The sequence below is a fragment of the Dipodomys spectabilis genome, unplaced genomic scaffold (genome assembly GCF_019054845.1).
Source record: "Dipodomys spectabilis isolate Male_0828 unplaced genomic scaffold, ASM1905484v1 ptg000173l, whole genome shotgun sequence".
Lineage (NCBI taxonomy): Eukaryota > Metazoa > Chordata > Mammalia > Rodentia > Heteromyidae > Dipodomys > Dipodomys spectabilis.
In genome coordinates, this window is record NW_024870850.1 from 11,020,754 (window position 1) to 11,046,921 (window position 26,168).

General features: G+C 54.4%; 1 protein-coding gene across 5 annotated transcripts in view; it reads left to right on the forward strand.

The window, feature by feature from the left end:
• Positions 1 to 26,168, forward strand: part of Smarca4 (SWI/SNF related, matrix associated, actin dependent regulator of chromatin, subfamily a, member 4) — a 73,335-nt gene that overhangs the window by 4,127 nt on the left and 43,040 nt on the right. For 4 of the 5 annotated variants that reach the window (XM_042693575.1, XM_042693577.1, XM_042693578.1 and 1 more), the window contains exons 2-13: positions 12,148 to 12,399; positions 13,579 to 13,711; positions 14,169 to 14,573; positions 14,855 to 14,953; positions 16,264 to 16,522; positions 16,746 to 16,872; positions 17,177 to 17,350; positions 18,760 to 18,933; positions 19,368 to 19,535; positions 19,631 to 19,681; positions 25,457 to 25,587; positions 25,724 to 25,781. In XM_042693575.1, coding sequence (XP_042549509.1) covers positions 12,178 to 12,399; positions 13,579 to 13,711; positions 14,169 to 14,573; positions 14,855 to 14,953; positions 16,264 to 16,522; positions 16,746 to 16,872; positions 17,177 to 17,350; positions 18,760 to 18,933; positions 19,368 to 19,535; positions 19,631 to 19,681; positions 25,457 to 25,587; positions 25,724 to 25,781 — 2,001 coding nt within the window. In that variant the 5' untranslated portion in view covers positions 12,148 to 12,177. The remainder of the gene's footprint in view (positions 1 to 12,147; positions 12,400 to 13,578; positions 13,712 to 14,168; positions 14,574 to 14,854; positions 14,954 to 16,263; positions 16,523 to 16,745; positions 16,873 to 17,176; positions 17,351 to 18,759; positions 18,934 to 19,367; positions 19,536 to 19,630; positions 19,682 to 25,456; positions 25,588 to 25,723; positions 25,782 to 26,168) is intronic. The other variant, XM_042693576.1, reaches the window with a different exon arrangement.

Sequence of the window (26,168 nt, forward strand, 5' to 3'; positions counted from 1 at the left end):
CCCAAAATCAATGCATATCTAATTAGGAGAACCGTGTTCTTCACTTGCCACCTGAAGTCCCTTGGAGTCAGGCGGTTTAGGTGAATTGATCTCGCAGGGCTTTGAGCAGGAGCTGTGGCAGGGGCTGTCATGTGAATGCTGGTGCTTATTCACAGGTTATTTGCATGCCTATGCCACCCTTTGTGGGCCCCCCCACAACTTGTATTTAGGCCTTTTATCCTTTGTTCAGGAGCCGGAGGGAGTGGGCCTTTGGGGATGAATGTCTGGTACTAACCCTTCATTGTGCGAGTGAAGAAACCAAGGTCCTAGGGGTTTTCCTTGTCCAGAGGCTCTCAAATCAGCTGCCCGGCGTTGACTCTGGCCTTGCCGCTTTCTGTCCTGTTGCCCCAGAGAGCTAGAGATCCCCGTGCCTGGCACGTAGTAAGTCCTCCGCTGTGCTGGCTGCTTTCCATCTAGTCATTGGGGCTGCCAGTGGCACATTAGGAGCTCTTCACCTAACTAAAGATGCGCGGTGTGCATGGTCGTCCTCCCTGGCATGCGCCCAGCCCTCCTTTTCCTGCCTGGGCCAGCCCAGGACCTGGCCTCTGTGGAGGGTTCAAGGACCAGGGCTTGTTCTGCTTTGATCGCTTCTAGCCTCCTACTTGCAAGAGGGGACAGTAGGCATGCCCACTTTGTAGGGTTGCAAAGATGAACAACAAAATGGCCCTGCCTGTCCGAAGCTGAGGGTGCGGCTCAGTGCTGCTGGTACCCCCAAGCTTCTATCGCCAGTGCCGCAAAAGGGAAAACAGCTGTCACCCATTCGGATTCCCACAGCGCCGTGGTGGACTGCGATGGGTGGCACATTTTGCCCTGTTTTGTAAGGTGCTGGCCAGGGAAGTACTCCTGCATTTTATCCTAAACATTTCATGTACGGTTTTTTATCTTCCAGGGGTTTGAACTCAGGGCTTCACACTGGCTAGGCCAGCACGCTACTGCTTGAACCATGCTCCCCAGCCAAAAATTAAGCTTTTTTTTTTTTGTCAGTTGTTGGGCTTGAATTCTGGTCCTGGGCACTGTTCCTGAGCCCCTCAGCTCTAGGTGAATGCTCTACCACTTGAGCCACAGCGCCACTTCTGGACTTCTGATAGTTTACTGGAGATGAGAGTCTCACAGCTTTTCCTGACCAAGCTGGCTTTGAACTGCAATCCTCAGATCTCAGTCTCCTGAGTAGCTAGGATTATAGGTGTGAGCCACTGGTGCCCGGCAAATTAAACTTTTTAATTTTACCAAAAACACTGGACAAGAAGGGGTGTGTTTGTATAGTTTATTTATTTATTTATTTGCGGAGGGGAGGGAGGTCTGGTCATGGGGCCTGAACTCTGGGCCTGGGCGCTATCCCTGAGCTCTTCAGCTCAAGGCTAGCGCTCTACCACTTGAGCCACAGCGCCACTTGTGGCTTTTTTTTCTTTTTTGCTTATGTGGTGCTGAGGAATCGAACCCAGGGCCTCATGCATGGAAGGCAAGCACTCTACCACTGAGCCACCTTCCCAGCCCCTAGTTTTTTGTTTTTTTTTTTTTAAAGGCTATACTTTTTATTTTTTGTTGAGGGTTGGTACCAGTTCTGGAGCTTGAACTCAGCTTAGATGCTATCCCTGAGCTTTTTTATTCAAGGGTAGCGCTCTACCACTTGAGCCACAGCTCCACTTCTGGCTTTTTGGTGATTAGTTGGAGATAAGAGTCTCACAGATTTTCATTTCCAGTCTTGCTTTAAACTGTGAGCCTCAGGTCTCAGCTTCCTGAGTAGGTAGGAATGCAGGCATGAGCCACCAGTTTCTGGCTTTGTGTGTATGCCTGTGTGTGTTTGTGTGTGCATGCATGCATTGAATTTAGGTTCTTATACTCTTGCTTGGCTTTTTTCACTCGAGGCTTATGCTATACCATTTGATCTATAGCTCCACTTTGGCATTTTTTGGTGGTTAATTGGAATTAAAGTCTCTCATGGACTGGCTGGGAAGGTGGCTCAGTGGTAGAGTGCCTGCCTTGCATGCATGAGGCCCTGGGTTCCATTCTTTAGTACCATATAAGCAGAAAAAGCTAGAAGTGGTGCTATGGCTCAAATGGTAGAGTGCTAGCTGAAGAGCTGAGGGACAGCACCCAGGCCCATAGTTCATGCCCCACTGACAAAAACAAACAAAAACCAAAAAAAATCCCAGAAAACAGTCTCATGGCCTTTTTGTGTAGGTTGGCTTTGACCCATGATCCTCAAATCTCAGCCTCCTGAGTAGCTAGGCTTACAGGCCTGAGCCACCAGTTCCTGGCTCAGGAGCTGATTTTTTTTTTTTTTTGATCCGGTCGTGTGGGCTGAACTCTGGGCCTGGGCACTGTCCCTCAGCTCTTCAGCTCAAGGCTAGCGCTTTACCGCTTGAGCCACAGCGCCACTTCCGGCTTTTTTCTGCTTATGTGTGCTGAGGAATCGAACCCAGGGCCTCATGCATGTGAGGCAAGCACTCTACCACTGAGCCAACTTCCCAGCCCGAATTTTTTTTTTTTCTTAAATCACAAGAACTGGAGATGTAGCTCACATGTAAGCACACATATGTGCTTAATATACATGAGGCTCTGGGTTCCAACATTAGCTCAATAAAAAAGGAAAAAAAGAAAGTTAGGTGCTGGCTGCTCATCCTTGTAATCCTAGCTGCTCAGGAGGCTGAGATCAGAGGATCATGGTTCAAAGCCAGCCTGGGCAGGAAAGTCCATGAGACTCTGATCTCCGGTAAACCACCAGAAAACTGGAAGTGGGCACTGTGGCTCAGATGGTAGAGCACTAGCCATGAGGAAAGAAGCTCAGGGACAGTGCTCAGGCAAAAAAAAAAAAAAAAAAAAGAAAGAAAGAAAAACAGAATCAGTGAAAGGAAAGTAACAGTATTGGGCTGGGGGACTGTGGGGAATGAGTGGAGGCTGAGATCAGTGGACTGCACTGGCTGCCCTCTCCCAATGTCATCCAGGTATCAGGCTCGTGACCAGTGATTTTTGTGGCTTTTTTGTTAACTGCAGACTGTGGTTAGGAACTTCTCAGGATCTGGATTGTTTTCGTGGTATAGGGATTTGAACTCAGAGCCTTGCACTTGCTGGGCTCTACTACTTGTGCCATGCCTCCAGCCTTGTTTTTTGCAGGTTATTTTTGTCAGTTGTGGGGCGTGAACTCTGGGCTTGGGCGCTATCCTTCAGCTCTTCAGCTCAAGGCGAGCGCTCTACCGCTTGAGCTGCAGCGCTACTTCCCGTTTTCTAGTGGTTTATTGGAAATAAGAGTCATGGACTTTCCTTCTCCAGGCTGGCTTTGAACCGTGATCCTCAGATCTTGAGTAACTAGGATTACAGGCGTGAGCCACTGGTGCCCAGCTTTTTGCAGGTTATTTTGAGATAGGGTCTTCTGGACTTTCCTGCCTGGGCTAGACTTGAACCTTCATTCTTCTACTCCCTCTTGGCTTCTTGAGTAGCTAGGATCACAGGTATAAGCCCCTGGTGCCTGGATGTTTGGGCCTTGCTCTGCTTCCAGGAGGGAGGTCAGTCTGGCTTTGTTGGGAGATGGAATTTCACAGGACAGTGTGGAGGGGCATGCATTGTTGTCCCTCCATTTCCTATGTAGAAGCACCCAGGGGAAAGTCAGGGCTGGGTGGTGCAGGCCGCCTGGCGTACCTGCCCTTGGGAGATGGAGGCCAGGAGGGCTTGCTTTGGAGGCCAGCCTTGGCTCCATAGTGAGACTCTTGTCTCAAAAGATAGGAAAGGAAGAAAGAGGGAAGGGGAGGAAAGATGGAGAAGGGGAAGGGGGAGGAGGTAGGGAGCAAGGAAGGGATTACTGTTAAGCACTGGACCCTTCCCACTGCCGTTTGAGCACTGACTTCTAGAACTTTCCCTTGGCCAGGGCTGGGTCTTGAGTTTTGCACGTGTCCCTTTTGGAACAGTGTGGGTTTGCCCCATGTGTTCAGCAGCCTCGGAAAGGAGGACGGGCTTGATTGAATACTGTCAGTTGCGAGTTGTTGTGCCAGCTGGTCATGCCCTACTGGCACAGGAAGCAGGTGCTGCAGGACAGAGTCTGCCTTACCTGTGACCTGGGAGCCTGGGGGGAGGGGCCGGGCGTCTTCCACCCTCACTTGCTCTGTGCTTGTGTGTTCGTGTGCGCCGTGCTGGGGCTTGAACTCAGGGCCTGGGCCTTGTCCCTGACCTCTTTTTTTAATCTGTCTTGGGGCTTGAACTCAGCTCTTCAGCTCAAGGCAAGCGCTCTACTACTTGAGCCACAGCGCCACGTCCTGTTTTCTGCCACGTCCGTCCTGTTTTCTGGTGGTTCGTTGGAGATAAGAGTCTCATGGAGATAAGACTTTACTGCCCAGGGATGGCTTTGAACCTGTGTCCTCAGATCTCAGCCTCTTGAGTAGCTGGGATTATAGGTGTGAGCCACTAGGGCCCAGCTTCTCCCTTGCTCCTAAAGGCCCAGGAGAGTGGCACCACCTGAGAATTACTGCCCTGCTGGTGGCCTAACGCAGGGCTGCTGGCTGCCTACAGCTCTGTGCCCTACCTGTTCTAGGAGTGTTCCCCGGGGGCTCCTTCCTGTTAGGGGGCTTCACTTTGTCTGCCCCTCCCGCCTTTGAGTGCTCTTTTTGTTTCCTGTCTGAATTACTCAGGTCCTGGGCTCACCTAAGCTGGAGGCAGAGCTGTGCTCTACGGGATGTAATGCAAATGACTGAACCTCTCTGAGCAAAATTCCTCTGATCCCCCCGAGTCTCCCTGGTCTGAGTAAATGTCCACCTGCAGTTGCCAGTCCTACACCAAGGGGACTGGAGTCCAGCCGTGCTCTGCGGCTGGTGTATTTTCAGCGGGGCAAACTCCCGTCCTGAAGTGACTTTCCCCCTTCAGCTTCCTGAGGAGCCGGGACTACAGGTATACATTGTCACACTCTTTTATTGTTTGTTTTAAAGTTAGAACTCGGGGCCTGGGTGCTGTCCCTAAGCTCTTTTCCTCAAGTCTGCTCTCGACCACTTGAGCCACAGTTCTATTTCCGTCTTTAGTGGTTAATTGGGAAATAAGTCTCAGCGGCTGCGTTCTCCAGCTGCCATCCTCAGATCGCAGCTGGGTAGCTGGGATGACAGGCCTGCGCCCCAGCATCCGCCTATGGCTGCCTTTTTCAATTTCTTTCTTTCTTTTCTTCTTTTTTCTTTTGGTCGGTCGTGGGGCCTGAACTCTGGGCCTGGGCGCTGCCCCTCAGCTCTTCAGCTCAAGGCTAGCGCTCTACCACTTGAGCCAAAGCACCACTTCCAGCTTTTTCTGCTTATGTGGTGCTGAGGAATCAATCCTAGGGCCTCATGCATGCAAGGCAGGCGCTTTACCACTGACCCACCTTTCCAGCCTTCTTTTCTTTTTTTAATATTGTCAGCTGTAGGGCTTGAACTCTGGGCTTGGGCCGTGTCCCTGAGCTCTTCAGCTCAAGGCTGGCGCTCTACCACTTGAGCCACAGCGCCACTTCTGGCATTTTCTGTGTATGTGGTACTGAGGAATTGAAGCTGGAGCTTCATGCCTGCTAGGCAAGCACTCTGCCACTAGGTCACCTTCCCAGCCTCCTGTTTCAGTTTCTAATGCTGGACACTTTGTTACTTTTGACTCCTGTCTTTCTGTCACCCTTACCTCCATTCCCTCTCCTTCTCCAGAGCCAGACTCGAAGCCTCACGACAGACAACACAGCAAGCCGGTACTGGGCTGTGTGTCCCTCCCTCCTCTGCCCACAAGACTGCTGGGGTGGCTTCCCATGGCACCTGGCTGCCCCCAGGCACACCCCTCGTGCCCTGGTCCTCTAGGCTGGCAGTCCGCTTGTACTGTGGTACTGTACAGTCTTGTTTGTTTTTCCTTCAGTGTTGGCGATGGAACCTATGACCTGGAGCACCTAGGCTAGTGCTCCTCTCTGAGCTGCAGCCCCAGCCACGTGGCGCGGTCATAGAGCGCCTCAGAGTTATGCCAGTGAAGTGGCGTAGGCTGCAGCCGGCCCCTGCATAGCCCAGGCAGGGGGAATGGAAGATCCAGAGAGGCCCTGTGCCACTTCCCCCGAGCCTAGCTCCACACATCCCTTCTGTCTGGTTGATCCTGACTTGTGTGCTTTGTGAACACCTGTAGTAGCGGGAGATCGTTTCCTCCTTCCTGTGAGCCAGTCCAAGTTAACTGAAATGAGGAAGCCTTGATATAGCTGGGTGGTTACCACTGTTTGACTGCTAAGCCTGATGCTAACTGGACTGGCACTCTACCACTTGAGCCATGTCCTCAGCCAGCCTTTTTGCTGCTTGTTGTGAAGGTGGAGTTTCAAGGACTTTTCTCCCCTGGGCTGGCTTTGAACTGTCATTCTCTGGTCTCAGCCTCTTGGATGGCTAGGATCAGAAGGCCTCAGTCACAAGTACCCAACTTTTTTTTTTTGTCCGTGGGGGGCTTGAACTCTGGGCCTGGGCGCTGTCCCTCAGCTCTTTAGCTGAAGGCTAACACTCTACCACTTGAGCCACAGCACCACTTCTGGCTTGTTTTTGTCTGCTTATGTAGTGCTAAGAAATCAAACCCAGGGCCTCAAGCATACAAGGCACATGCTCTGCCACTGAGCCACCTTCCCAGCTCACAAGTTCCCAGCTTTATTCATTGTGGTTTCCTCCCCTCCCCTCCCTCCCTCCGTCTCTCCTCTCCTCTCCTCTCTTTCCTTCCTTCCTTCCTACCTTTTCTTTTCTTTCTTTTGCTTGCTGGTGCCAAGAGCTTGTGTGAAAGTGTACTACCCCAGAGCTTTACAGACACACACGCATGCACGCACGCACGCGCGCGTGCGTACTAGTTCTGGGGCTTGAACTCGAGGCCTGGGTGCCACTTCCGCCAAAACTCTACTCCTGGCTTTTTTTTGTTAGTCGTGGGGCTTGAACTCTGGGCCTGAGTGCTATCCCTCAGCTCTTCAACTCAAGGCAAGCACTCTACCATTTGAGCCATAGTGCCGCTTCTAGTTTTCTGGTGGTTTATTGGAGATAGGAGTCTCAAGGACTTTCTTGCCCAGGATGGCTTTGAACCTTGATCCTCAGATCTCAGCCTCCTGAGTAGCTAGGATTACAGATGTGAGCCACTGGCGCCGGCCACTTCTGGCTTTTTAATGCTTAAAATTAAAAAAAATTATAGAGATATTATACAGGGAGGTGTTACAGTTACATAAGAATATACATGTCTTGTGTTGGGCTCTGGTGGCTAGTCAGGAGGCTGAGATCTGAGGATTGTAGTTTGAAGCCAGCCTGGGTAGGAGTCCGTGAGACACATCTCCAGTGAACCACCAAAAAACCTGGAAGTAGTGTTGTGGCTCAAACTGGTAGAGAGGGCACAAGCTTTGAGCAAAAGAGGTCAGGAACATCATGCCCACGCCCTAAGTTCAAGCCCCTCGACCAACAAAAACAAACAGAAAACCAAAAACATCCTCCTTTGTTCTGTGTCTAGAGTCCTGTGGAATTTATCATGTTTGTTTCAGTGTATATTAGATCTAGCTCGGTATATGAGAGGAGGCGTATGCCATTTATCTTTCTGGGCTTGGCTTACCTCACTTAATGTGATTTGGTGTAGGTCCATTCATTTCCCTGCAAAGGACATAATATTATTCTAATGATTGTATAAAATCCCATTGTGTATACACATCCCACATTTTTTGGATCCACTCATCTATTGTAGGGCATTTGGGCTGTTTCTAGAACTTGGCTATTGTGGATAGTGCAGCAGTGAACATGGATGTGCAGGTGTTGTTATTTTTATGGTATCCTGGCTTGTGATGTTCAGGGTAGATGCCCAGGAGTAGTGTGGCTGGGTCGTGGGGAAGGTCTGTGTTTAATTGTCTGAGGAGCCTCCCGACTGCTGTGCAGAGTGGTTGTACTAGTTCACATTCCCACCAACAGTGCAGCACGGTTCCTTTTCCTCACATCACTGCCAACGTTTGTTGCTGTTCAGATTCACGATGTTGGCCAGTCTAACTGGGGTGAGAGGGAATTGCGGAGTTATTTTGATTTGCATTTCCCTTATGGCCAGGGATAATGAGCATTTCCTCATGTGTTTCTTTGTCATTCTCACCTTTCTTCTGAGAAGTCTCTCCTTAGCTCCTGTGATCATTTAGTGATAGGCTTTATAGTGTTTAATTGGAGATGTCTCACTGAGGGCCGGGAGTGTGGCTTAGTGGTAGAGTGTTTGCCTTGCATGCATATGGTAGATAGAGTGCTAGCCTTGAGCAAAAAGCAGCTTTAGGACAGTGCCCAGGCCCCAAAAGTCCAAGGACTGGCCAAAAATAGGGTTTCACTGATTTTCTTGTCCAGGCTTGCTTCAAATGGTGATCCTTTGGTCTCAGCCTTCCGAGTAAGTAGGTTGAATTACAGGCCTGAGCCACAGGTACCTGGCTCTGTTTTGTCTTTGTTGGTGGGGGTGGGGGTGAGGGGGCTTCAACTCTGGGCCTAGATGCTGTCCCTTCCCTGAGTCTCTTTGTGCTCAAGGCTAGTGCTCTACCACTTGAGCCACAGCGCCACTTCTGGCTTTTGAAGATAAGAGTCTCACTGGGTCTTTCCTGCCCTGGCTGGCTTAGAAACTTGATCCTCAGATCTCAGCCTTCTGAGTACCTAGGATTACAGGCGTGAGCCACCAGCACCAGGCTGTTGTGTCTTTTTGAGACAGGGTTTTGCCATGTAGAGGAGTGTGATTTCAAACTCATCCTCTTCCTCTTCAGTCTCCTAAGTGCTAGGAATACAGGTGTGTGCCACCCTGCCTGGTTCTGGGCATTTTTTTCTCTGGGTATTTGTTTCATGGGAGTCTTTTCAGTTTAGTACATATTTTTTTAATTCTTTTTTTTTTTTTTCCTGTCAGTTGTGGGACTTGTACTCAGCCTGGGCGCTGTCCCTGAGCCTCTGTGCTCCAGGCTAGTTCTCTGCTACTTGAGCCACAGCGCCACTTACAGTTTTTGAGTGGTTAATTGGAGATGAGAGTCTCACAGGGACTTTTCTGCCCAGGCTGTCATCGAACAGTGTTCTGCAGACCTCAGCCTCCTGAGTAGCTAGGATGACAGGTGTGAGCCACTGGCGCCCAACTTCTTCAAAATTCTTCTTTAAATGCTAGATATAAAAGAAATAAAAGGCTCTTGTGCAAAATAAACACAACCAACACCAGCAAACAGCTAAGAGGTGGTAAGTGTGAGTTTCCCCTCCCAAGCCTGCAGAGAGCGTGGTAGGGCGTGTCTCCTTTGGGCTGGCTCCGGGGTGGGGGTTCATGTACACAGTATTTTGGGGAGCAGGTGGCTGGGCCCATGCACACCTTTCTTCGTTGTCGATCATCCTTTGTGTCCTGGTGCTTGGTGTGACCACCTCCAGTGTCAGTGGTGTCAGCACAGGCTGGGGCTGTGCGTCCCGATCGCCAGGCCCTGGACTTGCTTCTCACAGAAACTGACGAGGTGTGACGGTCACTTCAGACGCTCTAGCCCTGGGAAACTGAGCATTTGTCAGCTTGGCCTAGCTTTCAGCCTTTACAATCTGGCCCCAGAGTCCTTTCACTTCCTGTCACATGCCTCTGGCTGTCTGCCTGGTTCCCAGGCTTGTGTTCCTTTCTGGAAGCCCCAGACACACCCCCAGGGCCATGCCCATCTGCCTCGGCTCCCAGACAGAAGCACGTGAGCGCACGCTAGTGTCCCAGCCCTGCCGCCCGCCCGCCCGCCTGCCCGCCCGAGCGCCGCCTCGGCTGGGCTCCGGGGAAGGTGTGGGCAGAGGGGCCTTCCTCACCCTCATGTCCCGCATACTTGCGTAGTTCCTGGCCTGGCTGCTTCTACCTGCTGTGGAGGCCGCCTCCTGAAGCCATTGCCACTGGGCACCGTAGTTCCCGCTGCTCTCGGTTACTCTGGCCGAAGGCACAGGTGAGGGAAAATATGAAGATGAGGCTTATTAGACTTACAGCGCGCATGTGCGGGAAATTGAGAGGCGTGTGAGGGGCTGGCTACAGCGTGGGCAAGGCTTTCTTTCCTGCTGCCTTGTCTCCCGGGGGAGGGAGGGCTGCTTGGGGTCCAATCTTGGGCAGCGAGCAGGCAGAACAAGCCTCTGCTACAACCTATCAGTAGCCTCAGCCCCAGTCATTTTGGGGGTTATCTTCTATCTATCTACCTCATTCTGGCCTTGGAGTTGTTCCAGGCTGATCTCACCTTCTCCACCTGGGACTATAGGTGTGTGCTGCCATACAGTTCAGCTTTGTTCAGTAATAATTCACTCGTGTGACAGCTCAAAAGCTCCTTTCACAATAAAGCCATGAATCCATTCACAAAGGCTCTGTCCTCATGACCCAGTCACCTCTTATCAGGGAAGCTGGGGAGCCCAGAAGGTGTGCCTCCTGCTGACCCAGATGGATCTTGGACTCAAGATCCTCCTGTTGGGGAGGATGGGATGGGAAGGGGAAACAAAGGAGGAGGCTACAATGCTTGATAAGAAAATGTGCTCATGATCTTGCCCATGTAATTGTAACCGCTCTGTACAGTATTTTCACAATAAAAAAAAAATTAAAAAAAAAAAAAGATCCTCCTGTTTCAACCTCCTTGATAACTAGGCCTGTGGGTGTACCTGGAGTTGAGGAGTGCTGTGTTCAGGATGGGCTTGGGGTTGGCCCTGCTCCTGCTCTGCTGAGGTTCTGATTTTCTCTTCTGCTCAGTCATGAAACTGGAGCCAGAAGTTTGAACTTTTGATCGGTTACCCAGGAACACATCTTCTAAATCAAAACAGCTATCCAGGTGCTAGTGGCTCATGACTGAAATCCTAACCACTCAGGAAGCAGAGATGTGAGGCTAAGGTTCAAAGCCAGCCCAGGCAGACAAATCCAAGAGATTTTTTGTTTGTTTGTTTTTTTAAAGTAATTGTGGGGCTTGGGGCTGGGAAGGTGGCTCAGTGGTAGAGCGCTTGCCTTGCATGCATGAGGCCCTGGGTTCGATTCCTCAGCACCACATAAGCAAAGAGAAAAAAGCTGGAAGTGGCACTGTGGCTCAAGTGGTAGAGCACTAGCCTTGAGCTGAAGAGCTGAGGGACCCAGGCCCAGAGTTCAGGCCCCATGACCGGACCCAAAAAAAAAAAAGTTTTTAAATTAGATTTTAATTATTTTTAAGTAGTTGTACTGATTGATGTCACCCCCTTTTAGCTAATATTGTTTTTAATCAAGGGAATGAAAAATGTTTCTAAGCCTTTTTTTGTTGTTGGTTGTGGGGCTTGAACACTGGGCCTGTGTGCTGTCCCTCAGCTCTTCAGCTCAAGGGGATCGCTCTACCACTTGAGCCACAGCACCACTTCTGGTTTTCTGGTGATTTATTGGAGATCAGAGTCTCATGGATTTTTCTGCCTGGGCTGGCTTTGAACCTCGATCCTCAGATCTCAGCTTCCTGAGTGACAGGTGGAAGCCACAGGCGCCCCGGCTTTTTTTTTTTTTTTTAAACATAGTGCTGGGAATGAAACTGGTGCTGGGGCCTGGCGCGTGGAAGGGGAATTGCTGTGCACGGAGCCACAACCCCCTCCCTGTTGCTCCTCGCTCAGAATTTGTCTGTAGAGCCACAAATACCTGAGGAAATTGCGGGATGAAGAAGTCTATTTCAGGGCTGGGAAGGTGGCTCAGTGGTAGAGAGCTTGCCTCTCATGCATGAAGCTGAGGGTTTCATTCCTCAGTACCTCATACACAGAAAAAGCCCAAAGTGGTGCTGTGGCTCCAGTGGTAGAGAGCTAGCCTTGAGCAAAAGAAGCTCAGGGACAGCCCCCAGGCCCTGAGTTCAAGCCCCAGGACTGGCAAAAAAAAAAAAATCGATTCCAGAAGACAGCGGAAACAAGCCAGATTTGGCATGAGCCTCCGAGAGAGGGCAGCAGAGCATTGAAGACGCACATGCCAGGCCTGGTCTGTCCTGGTGTGTGAACCCCAGGGCATTCGCCTCGGCTGCGCTGCAGGCTTTGCCGTGCCGAGCGCGCTGCTCTGATTTCAAAATGCCTGGTAATCTCTTGCCTTCTCCCAGAGACATGAGGAGAAGGGAGGGGGGCCGGGGCCCCTTTCGCTGTCCTCCAGACAATGGAAGTGGGGCTCCGTGGTCCTCCCCACCCGCAGCGCCGGCCCGGCTGACTCCCACTCTTTCAGCAGGGCCCACGGTCTCCAGCTCCTGGGAAGATGTCCGCTCCAGACCCACCCTTGGGCGGGACGCCCAGGCCGGGCCCTTCCCCAGGCCCCGGCCCCTCGCCCGGGGCCATGTTGGGCCCCAGCCCGGGCCCCTCGCCAGGCTCCGCACACGGCATGGTGGGGCCCAGCCCTGGCCCACCCTCAGCAGGACACCCGCTCCCCAGCCAGGGTCCCGGCGGGTACCCTCAGGACGCCATGCACCCGATGCACAAGGTAGGAGTCTGCACCAGCACCGGCCTCCTCCTCGCCCCTCAGGTGCCCCTGGGGCCAGGCAGCTGGCATGGCTTGGCTCCCCGCAGGGGTGGGGGTGGGGTGGGGCCCTACCAGCTTCCCCCTCCCTGCAGGACTGTCCACACGCTCACGCTCCATCCCACCCAATGCCCCTCGCAGCCCTCCAGGGGTGGTGGTGGTTGCGTGCTGGGTCTCACCCCTCCCCACGCACACATACATACGCATGTACACACACACACACACACACACACACACACACTTGCACCCCTCCCCACGCACACATACATATGCATGTACACACACACACACACACACATACACACTTGCCTGACCTCGCACCCTAGCCATACCATGCTTCCCAGGCCCCTGGCGTCTTGAGGTATTTCCCTGCCTCCCGTCCCCGAGTGTTTCTGCAGCTCAGGTGTAATACATCTTAACCCTTCCCTTCCTGGAGGAGTTTCTGGTCCTACACCACTTGAACCCCTCGCTTCCTGGCTTCGGTACTTCTCTGCTAGCAGGGCCCAGCCTCTCCTCCTCCTGTCTGCGCCACACACACACACACACTCAGCACCTGTCTGAGGTCCCCCGTGTCCAGCACCCTGCTAGGGTGCCATCCATGCCCCTAGGGTGTCCCGCCAGCACCCGGCTGGGCAAGGCTCCGGTCGCTCGGGGCAGTGCCCGGGCCCAGCGCTTCCTTCCATGTCTCGGTGCACACGGAGCTGCAGCCGCTTTGTCCCCTGTGTGCCCCCCGGAGGCCCAGGAGCAGGTGCTCGATCAGCAGGCCTGGCCCGCAGGAGGGTCTCAGGCAGGGTTGCCGCGGCCAGTCATGGCAGCCATCTTTCTGGCCTCCAGGGCCGGGGCACAGGGCCGGCCGTCGAGGCTTCGCCTCCATCCTGAGACTCGTGTCCATCTCATCACAGAAAGGGGCTCCGAGTTCCCGCCCAGCCCGCTGCAAGCCCACCTTCCTGCAGGGCCCTGGGTGGCCGTCCTTGGCTGGGCATCGCTGCCTTGACACCCAAGCCGATGGCGTGACCAAGCTTGGAAGCTCAGCTCTTGGCATGTGGGGGTCTAGTATCTGCCAAGGCAGTGGGGGGTGGACGCTGGGTGACTGACCCCCTCTGCTTCCCTGCTGACCCCGCCTCGTCATTGTCCCTCTCGCAGCCCATGGAGTCCATGCACGAGAAGGGCATAGCGGACGACCCGCGCTACAACCAGATGAAAGGAATGGGCATGCGCTCCGGGGGCCACGCAGGGATGGGGCCCCCGCCCAGCCCCATGGACCAGCACTCCCAAGGTGCCGTTGTGGTTCTGAGACCCTGTTCCGCACTGGGGCTTCTCAGCAGGTGGACTGGAGAGGGCCCCGCGGTTGAGTTAGGGAGCCCCGCCAGGGCTGTCCGGCGGGGCTTTGGCGGGTGACTTGGGGAGGAAGCCTGTGGCCGGGCAGAGTTGGTATTCAGTACGGGGCGTAGATGGCTACCTGTCCTGATGTTGGTGAGGGCTGCCGGGGGCGCAGCAGGTGACATGCAGGGTCTCCTCGTACCAGGGACAACAAGCTGTGGGGGCTCCACGGGAATGGGACTGAGGGAAGGGCCGACCACCCGAGACGGGCTGCACCCACAGTCTTGCGAGCCGTCGGATGTTCTCGTTTGAATCAGGAGAAGGGGTTTCGGGTACCATCTTGGAGGAGGTGGCATGGCTGTGGCAGAATGCGTCTGCGTGCCGCTGAGTGTCCACCCGGCTCTCCCCTGCAGGTTACCCCTCCCCGCTGGGGGGCTCTGAGCACGCCTCCAGTCCTGTTCCAGCCAGTGGCCCATCCTCGGGTCCCCAGATGTCATCTGGGCCAGGAGGGGCCCCGCTAGATGGGGCTGACCCCCAGGCTTTGGGGCAGCAGAACCGGGGCCCAACCCCATTTAACCAGAACCAGCTGCACCAGCTCCGAGCTCAGATCATGGCCTACAAAATGCTGGCCAGGGGCCAGCCCCTTCCCGACCACCTGCAGATGGCTGTGCAGGGCAAGCGGCCGATGCCCGGGATGCAGCAGCAGATGCCAACACTACCTCCTCCTTCAGTGTCCGCCACGGGCCCTGGTCCTGGCCCCGGCCCCGGCCCCGGCCCTGGTCCTGGCCCAGCACCTCCAAATTACAGCAGACCTCACGGTAAGACCTGCCGCCACTGCTTCCTTCTCAGCGTGGTCGGCACAGGTGTGGGGGGGTGCCGGGGGGTGTGCCGGACGGTCTGCCTTGAGCCCACTATTGTGCTGCTCACGTAGGCAGGGTGACTGCCTGACAAAGGCTCCATCTGCAGCTCCCCTGAAACCTGCAGCTGGGGACCATCGTGGGGGAAGGGGGCGGGTGGAGCTGACCTGGAAGTGGGTGTGGCCTAGGGCTCCAGGCCCCAGGATCCAATATTTAGTGTCCGTTGTTGCCTCTGCCTGCAGGTATGGGAGGGCCTAACATGCCCCCTCCAGGACCCTCAGGTGTGCCCCCTGGGATGCCTGGCCAGCCCCCCGGAGGACCGCCCAAGCCCTGGCCTGAAGGTAAGCTCCCCTCTGCCTTAGTGGCTCGGGTGCTCCTCCGTTGCGGTTGAGTCAGGGATGGGTTCCACTCAGGTGTGTTTGGGCCGCTGAAGAGTAATCACTAGCATCAGCTCTCGTGGAACTGGAGCACAGCCGTTCCCTTGCCCGCAGGGACATTTCCAGGCCCCAGTGGGTGCCTGTCACGGTGGACGGGAGCGAACCCTGTGTGTCCGCTGTGGTGGGCTTTTTCCTTCAGTGTTAAGCTTTGAATTGAAGGTACTGTGCTGGCACGGCAGCCGCTCTAACACACCCAGCCTGTTAGGCCATTTTTTTTTTTTTTGCCAGTCCTGGGGCTTGAACTCAGGGCCTGCTTCTTTTGCTCAAGGCTACCACTTGAACCACAGGAGCACTTCTGGCTTTTTTCTGTGTATGTGGTCCTGAGGACTCGAACCCAGGTCTTCCTGCATGCTAGGCAGGCACTCTCACTAAGCCACCTTCCCAGCCCAGGGTTGTTATTATTATTGTTGGTCGTGGTGCCTGAACTCTGGGCCTGGGCGCTGTCCCTCAGCTCTTCCTCTCAAGGCGAGCGCTCTACCACTTGAGTCACAGCGCCACTTCCAGCTTTTTCTGCTTATGTGGTGCTGAGGAATTGAACCCAGGGCCTCATGCATGCAAGGCAAGCGCTCTACCACTGAGCCACTTTGCCAGCCCAGAGTTATGGCTTCTGTTACTGCATTTCTGATAGTTATTAGAGTTCTAACAACTACCAGCGATAAAAAGGAGCACATGTAATATGGTGACATTAAATGCAATTGTGCCATCCGCTCTGGCCTGGTGGGAGCTGCGCTGCGCTGCGCACGCCGGGTGGGGAGGTGAAGGGGGCCCAGTGCCCCCCCTAGATGCCGTGGCGCAGCCCCTCAGAGCAGCGCTCTCGACAACTCTGAGGAACGGCTTGGTTCTGGAATTTCAAATGGATTATTTCTGGACAGCTGCTGGCCTCGGGTGACTGGAATGGCAGGAGGTGAATCTGCGGCTGAGGGGCTACTGTAGAGGACGGGATGGGGGTCCGGGGGGACTGCTGGCCTCCCGGGCTGCCCGCACGTAGCTCGCATTGCCCGCAGGGCTGGGAGGCTAGTGTGGAGGCTGAGGTCTCGAGGCATAAATTCCAAGGCCACAAGGAGTGCGCCCTACCCGCAGCAGCGGCCCTAGTTGCACACAGGTGTGTGAGTGTGTCCGCATTTGCTAGCCTGCGCATTTGCTAGCCTGCGCATTTGCAGCCCAGAATGGCCCAGTCGCTCAGCCCAGTGCCTCTCCCTCTCGTCTCTTCCCAGGACCCATGGCAAATGCTGCTGCCCCCACAAGCACCCCTCAAAAGCTGATCCCCCCGCAGCCGACGGGCCGCCCTTCGCCGGCACCCCCTGCCGTGCCTCCTGCCGCCTCCCCCGTGATGCCACCACAGACACAGTCCCCCGGGCAGCCAGCCCAGCCTGCACCCCTGGTTCCACTGCATCAGAAGCAGAGCCGGATCACCCCTATCCAGAAGCCCCGGGGCCTCGACCCCGTGGAGATCCTGCAGGAGCGCGAGTACAGGTGAGCGCCCGGGTCGGCCCCCCTGGGGGTGCTTGCTGCCCTGCCCTTACTGTGGGGCAGCCATCCGCTTGCTGTGCTGCCCGTGCCCGTCCGCAGGAGCCCTCGGTGGCTGGCTGCCTCCACACGTGGTCTCCTGGAGGCACAGGCCCGTCAGGGCGCCCGCAGGTGGCCCTGGCAGAGATGGCCCTGTCACACTTCCTGTCTTTCTGCTCTGGGCACCCAGGCTTCAGGCTCGCATCGCACACCGAATTCAGGAACTTGAAAACCTCCCTGGGTCCCTGGCCGGGGATCTGCGAACCAAAGCGACCATTGAGCTCAAGGCCCTCAGGCTGCTCAACTTCCAGAGGCAGGTGGGTTGGGCGCTGCCCTGGCTCTGGGGCCCTAGTTCAGGCAGCCCCACCTGCCTGGCCCCGGGGCCCTTCCCTGAGCCGTGCTCTTCCTGTGGCCTGACCCCTGCCCCCAGCCTGAAGCAGGAAGCCTGCGGGGGAGGGGGGTGCAAAGGGAGGGAGCTCTGCCCGGTGAGGTGCCCCCTGCATCCCCGCCAGGACGGGGGGGTTGTAAAGGCCCAGGATGGGAGTGGTCGCTGGCGCTCCCTCGTGCATGCTGGGTGTGCAGAGCCGTCGTGTGCAACACCAGCATCCCCTCTCCCTGCAGCTGCGCCAGGAGGTGGTGGTGTGCATGCGGAGGGACACGGCGCTGGAGACGGCTCTCAACGCCAAGGCCTACAAGCGCAGCAAGCGCCAGTCCCTGCGCGAGGCCCGCATCACCGAGAAGCTGGAGAAGCAGCAGAAGATCGAGCAGGAGCGCAAGCGCCGCCAGAAACACCAGGTGCGACCCGGTGTTCTGGCTCCTGACTACCACGGGCCCTGTTTGGGCCTGGGCACCCAGGAACAAAGGGCAAAGCTGAGTAGTAGGGGCAAGGCAGGAGAGGATCACACCTCCTGTCACCTGAAAGGTCATGGGGGAGAAAGTGAAGTAGGAACAGGGCGAGGAGTTGTTGTTCCGGACACCAAGGTGGAGGCCTGTGGGAGGGAACACGTGGCTGAGAGCATTCTGCAGAGCGGAAGGTGCAAAGACCCTGGGGCTGCAGTGTGGCTGTACTTTCCCTGAGAAGCAGAGGCGTGCTGCAGCTATCGCAGTGAGTGGCAGCCAAGGATGGAGGAGGTGGCAGCAGATTGTGGGCTGTGAGGGGGACTTGGGCTTCTCTCTCAGCGAGCAAGGAGCCATGGAGGGCTAGGGGCAGAGTGACCAACCTAACAAGGTCAGTCTGGGAAACCATAGTCTCCAACTAAGTAGGATTTGGGGATGGAGCTCTCCTCCTCCTCCTCCTCCTCCTCCTCCTCCTCTTCCTCCTCCTCTTCCTCCTCCTCCTCCACCTCTTCCTTCTCCTCCTCCTCCTCCTCCTCCTCTTCCTCCTCTTCCTCCTCTTCCTCCTCCTCCTCTTCTTCCTCCTCCTCCTCTTTCTCCTCTTCCTCCTCCTCTCCCCCCTCCTTCCCCCCCTCCTCTTCCTCCTACTCCCCTTCCTCTTCTTTTCCTCCTCTCCTGCCCTCCCTTGCCAGTCCTGAGGTTTGAACTCAGGGCCTGGCACTGTCCCTGAGCTTCTTTTGCTCAAGGCTAGCACTCTACCACTTCAGCTACGGCACCATTTCCTGTCTGGGCTGGCTTCAAATTACGAACCTCGATATCAGGAGGATTACACAGAATTCCAGAGCTGCCAGCATCTGGCTACTTCCAGCTTTATTGCTGGTTAATTGAAAAGAGTCTCGGAATTGTCCTCCATGGCTTTGAAAAATGATCCTTAGATCTCAGCTTCCCGAGTGTGTGGGACTACAGGCCCGTGTCCGTTTGGGGAGGTGGAGCATACTTCTCACATACTTGGAGCTTTCCAAAATTAACCGTTATGTTGGGTAGGCAGTCTTGGGCCTGATCGTCCCTTGAAGGAAATTCCAAGCAGTGGAGTGATGTGGTTGGTTACATGCCAGGCACTCCCACTGCACCTGGGCCCTCGCTGAGTTTGTCGCTGCAGGCCGGAAGCGGAACCCGCAAAGCCTGTGCATTGGTGCTGTGGACCGTGCTGTCTTGTCTTGGTGGTTGTTGCAGCTCTGGGGTGGGGGTGGGGGTGGGGGTGGGATCCAAGGTCTCTGCACGGGTCAGCACTGAGCATGCGCTCACCGGCCCGGCGGGTTGCACGGTTGTCTACTTCCTCCTCAGTGCGCTCTTTGTGCGTGTCCCCGTAGGAATACCTCAACAGCATTCTCCAGCACGCCAAGGACTTCAAGGAGTACCACAGATCCGTCACAGGCAAAATCCAGAAACTCACCAAGGCGGTGGCCACCTACCATGCCAACACCGAGCGGGAGCAGAAGAAAGAAAACGAGCGGATCGAGAAGGAGAGGATGCGGAGGCTCATGGTAGACACGGCTCCTTGCTGGGGTGTCTGGGGTCGGGCTGTCGTGCTCAGCGCAGGGCGGGCTCATGTGGCCGCGGGCCAGGCCACTTGGAGGTTTTGCTGGTGAAAAGGCGCCTCAGGGTTTTGGCTGCTAGGTGATTGGTCTTACTTTGGGGGGGGATTTGGCTTTGTAGCAGCGCTAAGACTGGGCCCACACAGAGAGAAGAATGGGATGTGGGGTATAGGGATTTGCGGACTCGCACACAGCCTTGGTGCGTGGCTTGTACTCCGTGGCTCGTGACCCCCGTTGCCCAGGGTCCAGCTCTGTCAGGTGTGGACACCGTCCTGGAGGGGCGGCCCTGCTGCAGCTGGGCTCTGTGTGTGTGTGGGGGGGGGGTTTCTGGGTATCCACAGGCATGTCTGTCTTGCAAACCAGCTCCCACCCTCCCTTCTTAGGCGGAGGATGAGGAGGGCTACCGCAAACTCATCGACCAGAAGAAGGACAAGCGCCTGGCCTACCTCCTGCAGCAGACGGACGAGTACGTGGCCAACCTCACCGAGCTGGTGCGGCAGCACAAGGCCGCCCAGGTCGCCAAGGAGAAAAAGAAGAAAAAGAAAAAGAAGGTGCGCCGGGCATCTCCACGGGTTGTGGTTGCTGTCTGCCCCGGTGGCCTTGACCTTGGGGGTCAGGCTGTGATCCTGTCTCTTTCCACTTCCAGAAGGCAGAAAATGCTGAAGGACAGACACCGGCAATCGGCCCGGATGGCGAGGTGAGGATGTGGGGTTTTCTTTGGGCATGCCGGCTGGCCTGCCCGCAGCGCTCTGCCTCAGTCCATCAGGAAATGGGCCCGTGCTCTCCCACAGCACTACGCCCTAGCCCCAGCTTCTTCCTAAGTCCCAAGGCCCTGTCCAGCTGACAGCGGAGACTTAGAGCAGACGTGAATGCGTCTCCCCCACTCCCCGTTTGGAAGAGGGGACTGGGGTGTAGCTTCAAGCTGGAGCCCTGGATGGGCATTTGCAAGGGCCTGGCTTCCATCCCCATTGCTCTCTCCCAGAAGAGTTTGTGGGTGGTTCATTTTCATCTATTGATTTCTTTTTCTAAGCCATTTGCGGGTAAGATGTGCACGTGACGGACGCTCCGCACCGCCTCACGTCAGCGCGCACCTCCGCAGACCCAGCAGCCCAGACGGGGGCATGGACACTGTGTTGGCACTGGTAGCTCTGGGTTCAGATTCCCACAGATGGTGGAGCGCTCGAGGCCCTGGTTCAGTCCTCAGGTGTGTGCAGCTGCAGCGCTGAAGCCCAGCTGCTTGGGAAGGGAGCAGGAGGATCACGGGAGTCTAGGAGCTCCAGGCTGGTGTGGGCAGCATAGAGAGACCCCACCTCCAAACAGAAAAAGACTTCCTCCAGTGTCCCTCCAGTGCGTTGCCCTGTCAGCCCTCGTGGCTCCAGCAGAGGCCCTGTGTGTGGTCTGCTCCTGGGCAGTGACGTCGCTGACAAGCCAGGCCCACGTTTCATGGTGGAGCCTTCTGTGTGCAGCTGCCTCCTGTTTGCTAGTGATGTCATGTAACTAGCCTGTTTGGGCAAGATGCCCCCGGAAATAACCCTGGAGCCCAGGTCCCTGCCCGCCACGCTGGCAGTGTGTCGTGGGTCTGTGGCGTCATCGGTGGTGATGACCTTGGTCCCTCGATGTCTGGGAAGGCAGCTCCTCGGCAGTGTTCTCTCCTTTGATCATTTTGAGGCAGGATTTCAAAACATTTCAAATATCTAGCCTGGGTTCCATCCCATGGCGCCTGCCTCCGCCAGCTGAGGCAGAGCAGGTTTCCATTTTTTAAATCAGTGAGAACCTTATGAAGAGCATCTCCTATCCTTAGATCTCATGCTGGTGAGTCTGTGCCGGGGAGCTTCCACCCTCCGGATGCCGCCACTATGCTTTGCATGTAGCAGCGCCTGTCACCGTTTCCCGAGCACAGTCCCTGCTTCAGGGACAGGCTTACAGATCCCTACTTTAGTTTAATGCATTATAATCTTAACCTCATCTTCATTTTTATGGTTCATTTTGGCCTTCATACTGGTGTTTGTGGGGGTGCTGGGGATTGAATTTAGGGCCCACTGTTTGCTAAGCAGCACTTCAACCCATTTTGCTTTTTTTTTGGCCAGTCCTGGGGCTTGAACTCAGGGCCTAGGCACTATCCCTGAGCTGCTTTTGTTCAAGGCTAGCACTCTACCATTTGAGCCACAGCGCCACTTGCGGCTTTTCTGCTTGTACGGTATGGAGGAAGTGAAGGCTTCACTTGTTTCCCTCCACTGTGTGCGCGCCGCTCCCAGTTGTCAAGGGCAAGCTCCTCGCTCGGGCTGCCTTTCCTAAACCCTGCAGCCCGGGCGGTTCCTCAGATGGGTAGAGCCGCCAGCCCTGGGTGGTGAAGCTCCCTTCTACCTCCTGCTGGCCATGGCTGAGCTCTTCTGGTAGTGCAAGTATGCGGTCTGCTGGGGCTTGGAACCTGGGGCCTCCTGGCTCTGCTCTTCTGTGGAGCTGTGCCCAGCAGCAGCCTGTGTGATAATTTTTGGAGTGCGTGACCCTGTGAGGACTGGGAGACGTGATCCTACGCTGGTGCGTCCTACGCTGGTGCTCTCCTGTCTCCTGTTCTCTGCCTTGCAGTCAGCTGGGGGGAGTGGGGAGAAGTTGGGACACCCCAGAATTCTCGAGCAGTTGGGTGGGAATTAGGGATGGGGAGAGGTTTGGATGGCAGCACCTTCCGCCCTTTGCTATTTACTCCCAAGGGCAAAGGTCGCTGTGACCCTAAAGGTAGACTGTGGGGCTACAAGAAAGCTGTTTTATTTTTAAAATAGCCCGTGGGCTGGGCACACAGCTTGTCCTTAGCATGCATGAGGCTCTGGGTTCCATCCCCAGCACCGAATGAAAAAAGACTGGAATTAAGAAGGTGGAAGTGGGCTGGGAAGGTGGCTCAGTGGTAGAGCGCTTGCCTTGCATGCTCGAGGCCCTGGGTTCGATTCCTCAGCACCACATAAGCAAAAAGTAAAAAAAGCCGGAAGTGGCGCTGTGGCTCAAGTGGTAGAGCGCTAGCCTTGAGCTGAAGAGCTGAGGGACAGCGCCCAGGCCCAGAGTTCAGGCCCCACGACTGGACCAATAAAAAAGAAAAAAAGAAGGTGGAAGCCTGGCGCAGGTGGCTCACGCCTGTAATCCTAGCTACTCAGGAGGCTGAGATCTGAGGATCTCGGTTCAAAGCCACTCCAGGCAGGAAAGTCTGGGAGACTCTTATCTCCAATAAACCACTAGAAAACTGGAAGTGGTGCTGTGGCTCAAGTAGTAGAGCGCTCACCTTGAGCCGAAGAGTTCAGGGACAGCGTCCAGGCCCAGAGTTCAGGCCCCATGACCGACCAAAAAAAAAGAAGGTGGAAAGACTGATGTTTGTGGATTATCAGAAGTATTACTGTGAAAATGGCCATAGGTGGTCTAACATGCCCAAGGTGATCCAAGACGTCAAATCAGTACCCATCCAAATCCCAATTATCATTCCTCACTGAGAAAACAATCCAAAACTCGTATGGAACCATAGAAGGCCTAGAGCAATCCTGGCCAAAAAAAAGCATTGTTGGCAATATCAGAATTCCAGACTTAAACTTTACTACAGAACCATAGTAACAAAATCAGCTATTTACTGGAAAAACAGACCTGAAGATTGGTGGAACAGACTGGAAGACACAGAAATAAAGCATATACCTACTGCCAAACGTACATGTTGGAAAAAAGCGTTCACAAATGGCCTTGGGAGACGGCACATCCATAAGCACAAGACTGAAGCCAGATCCCGTTGATCTCTTTTACCTATATGGATCGAAGACCTCAGTGTAAGAACTGAAACCTTGAAACTTCTACAAGAGGGAATAGGAGAAACATTAGAACTTACCAGCACAGGGCGGAACTTCTTGGGTAGAATCCAGGAGTCTCAGCAAATAGGAGAATTGACAAATGGAATTGCATCAAGGTAAAACGTTTCTGCAAAACAAAGGACATAGGACTGAGCTAAAAACAGCCTGCAGAGTGGGAGGTCTTTTCTAGTTAAACATCTGACAAGGGCCTAATATCCAGAATATAAAAGTAGCTTAAAAATCTAAAATCTTTAGCCAGGCGCCGGTGGCTTCCGTCTGTAATCCTAGCTACTCAGGAGCCTGAGATCTGAGGATCCCGGTTCAAAGCCAGCCCCGGCAGGAAAGTCCGGGAGACTCATCTCCGATAAACCACTAGAAAACCAGAAGTGGCGCTGTGGCTCAAGCAGTAGAGTGCTCGCTAGAGTGCTCGCCTTGAGCTGAAGAGTGCAGGGACAGCGCCCAAGCCCAGAGTTCAAGCCCCACGACCAACCAAAAAAAATCTAAATCCTCAGGGAATAACCTGATGGGTAAATTAGCACAGGAGCAAATAGAGACCTCTCAGAAGTTAGAATGGCCAATAAACATACTAAGACATGTTTATTGTCTCTGGACGTGCAAATCAAAACATTTCAGATATCATCTCACCCCACTATGATTGGCCAACATCAAGAATACCATCAACAACAAATGCTTTTGGGGGACATGGGGGAAAAGGAACCCTTTTACATTGCTCGAGGGGTGTAAACTGATGCAACCACTATGCAGGCAATATGGAGATTCGTCAGACATAGAACTGAACATAGAATTACCCTGAGATCCCGCCGTACCCTTCTAGGGCTCTCATCCAAGACATAAGTCAGGGCACAAAGCCAAGTTATGGAGACAGCCCAGATGCCCTATAATCAGCCAAGGGATCAAGAAAACTGATGAAATTGTATCAGTCCATCAGGAAGAGTAGTATGTTATTTGCAGGGAAATGGCTGGACCTGGAAACAGTTATGTTAAGTGAAGTAAGTTGAGCTCAGAGAGCCAAAGGGTGCACATGTTTTCTCTGATTTGTGGAAGTTTGCTCTATAAAATATAAACATGGATATATACACAAGGCCTTGTGCCTGTGTATACATTCAAATTGATTGGAGTATGGTAGACATGGGGAAGCATTTCTGTGGTGGATCTCATCTGAACAACTAACTAACAGTTAACAGAATAAATACCAGGGAACTGAAGCACTCCAGGGCAGGGGAAGGGCAGGCGATACAGTCGTATTCAGTATACATACGTGAAAATGGAACCCCAGGGTACCATGAGGGATGGGTGGGGCTGGAAAAGACGGGACGGGAGGATGATGGGAGAAGTGGCATCGAGCAAGGTGCGTGGTGCACACCAGGTAACAGGTTGAATTCAACCTTCTTTGTACAGCTAGTTAATGAAAACAAGTTGGGCGCTGGTGGCTTACGCCTGTAATCCTACCTACTTAGGAAGCTAAGATCTGAGGATTGTGGCTCAAAGCCAGCTGGACAGGCAGGAAAGTCCTAAGTCTTACCTCCAGTTAAACACCAAAAAGCTGAAGGTGGAGGTGAGGTTCAAGTGGTAGAGCACTAGCTTTGAGCAAAAAAAGCTCAAGAACAGTGCCCAGGCACTTAGTTCAAGTCCAAGGACTGGCACAAAACAATAACAAAACAGAAAAAAAGGAGACACAACTCCCAGTTAGCGCTTTCACAAAGACTTGGATGAGGTCTGGGCAGGACAGCGGAGGAAAGGAAGACATGTCCCTCCAAGTCCTGCTTTCCCGAGTGGGAACCCTGGGAGCACACATGGAAAGCCAGTACCAGTGCACTTGGGAGAGGAAATCTATCAGTCTGCAGTCCAACTGGGGGGAGCTTTACTTACCTGAAAATTAAACGCAGTTGTCCTAAAGATAGGGGCTATGCATTAATAAGTTCTCTGAGTTATATATACTTACACATATATGCCAATGTGTATGTTTATACACTCAGGAGCTAAAGTATCACTTTACAGGCCAGGCTAGTTATAGCTGGTCTTTCTGCCTCCACTTCCTGAGTGCTGGGATTCCAGGGGTGCATCACCATACCCAGCTTGTTTACGACATTATCAATCTACTGTCCAGGTCACTGTCCGTATCCCTGGGGGATGGTTCCAAGTTCCCAATGGAAACTAAAATAAGATCATGTATGGGACATACCCATTCCCCTGAGACCTTAAATCACCTGGGGACGACAACAATATGTTGTAAGGGCACTCCAAAAGCATAGTAAATTCATACTTACCTGGTAGATGTTGTGTTCATACTGTAAATCCCTCCCGCCCCCACCCCCAACTCCATTAATCGTGGAGTCTCACAGGCTTTTCTGCCTAGGCTGGCCTCAGACTGCGATCCTCAGATCTCAGGGTCCAGAGTAGTTAGGGTTACAGGTGTGAGACCCCTGCCCCCTGCAGTACTGCATCTGTGAGGCACAGGACGAGTTCTGTACCTGCCCGGGGCGTTAGGGTGCTGTTGCTGCGCTGCACATGGGTTGTCTGCTGTACAGTCACCCAGGCCACTCCTCCTGGCCGTGCTTGTCTTTTTCTGGGCATGGACAGGAGCGGAGATGAGGGCTGGGGGTCCAGGAGCTCACAGGTGACTTCTCTTTCAGCCTCTGGATGAAACCAGCCAGATGAGTGACCTTCCGGTGAAAGTGATCCACGTGGAGAGCGGGAAGATCCTCACGGGCACCGATGCCCCCAAAGCTGGCCAGCTGGAGGCTTGGCTGGAGATGAACCCAGGGTGAGTTCAGATGCAGAGATGGACAGCGGTTGCCCTGCAGGGTTTGGCCTGGGGCAGAGCGAGGTGTGGCTGCCATCTGGCCCCAGGCCTGAGGGCTCCCCAGGCCTTGCACTGAAGCGCCACCATTACGTTCCAGGTATGAAGTGGCTCCAAGGTCTGATAGCGAAGAGAGTGGTTCAGAAGAGGAGGAGGAGGTAAGAGTCCCACATGGATCTTTCAAGTCATGGGCCCTTCACCCCGTGTGCGTCTGCCCCGCCCCCTGTGGGCCTTCCCCCTGCACTGGCTGGGCATGGTGTGGCAGGGGCAGCTGAGCCCCAGGCTTGGCTGAAAGTGGGTGTTTCAGAGCTGTGCTGACCTCTCGCCACACTGCACATATGACTGTTTCCATCTTCCATTTATGGATGAAGTGCAACTCAAAGTTCATCTTCTTGGTTGCGCTAGCCAATCAGAGCTCCGCATCTGAAAGCGAGCTCTATGATTGGTCCATCTCCACCAGCTGTGTGTGTCCATGAACCGTGACGCTCTGTGCACTGTGTGTGTGGCCCAGCCTGACGCGAGCTCCAGGGTCTCCTGCGGCTTCA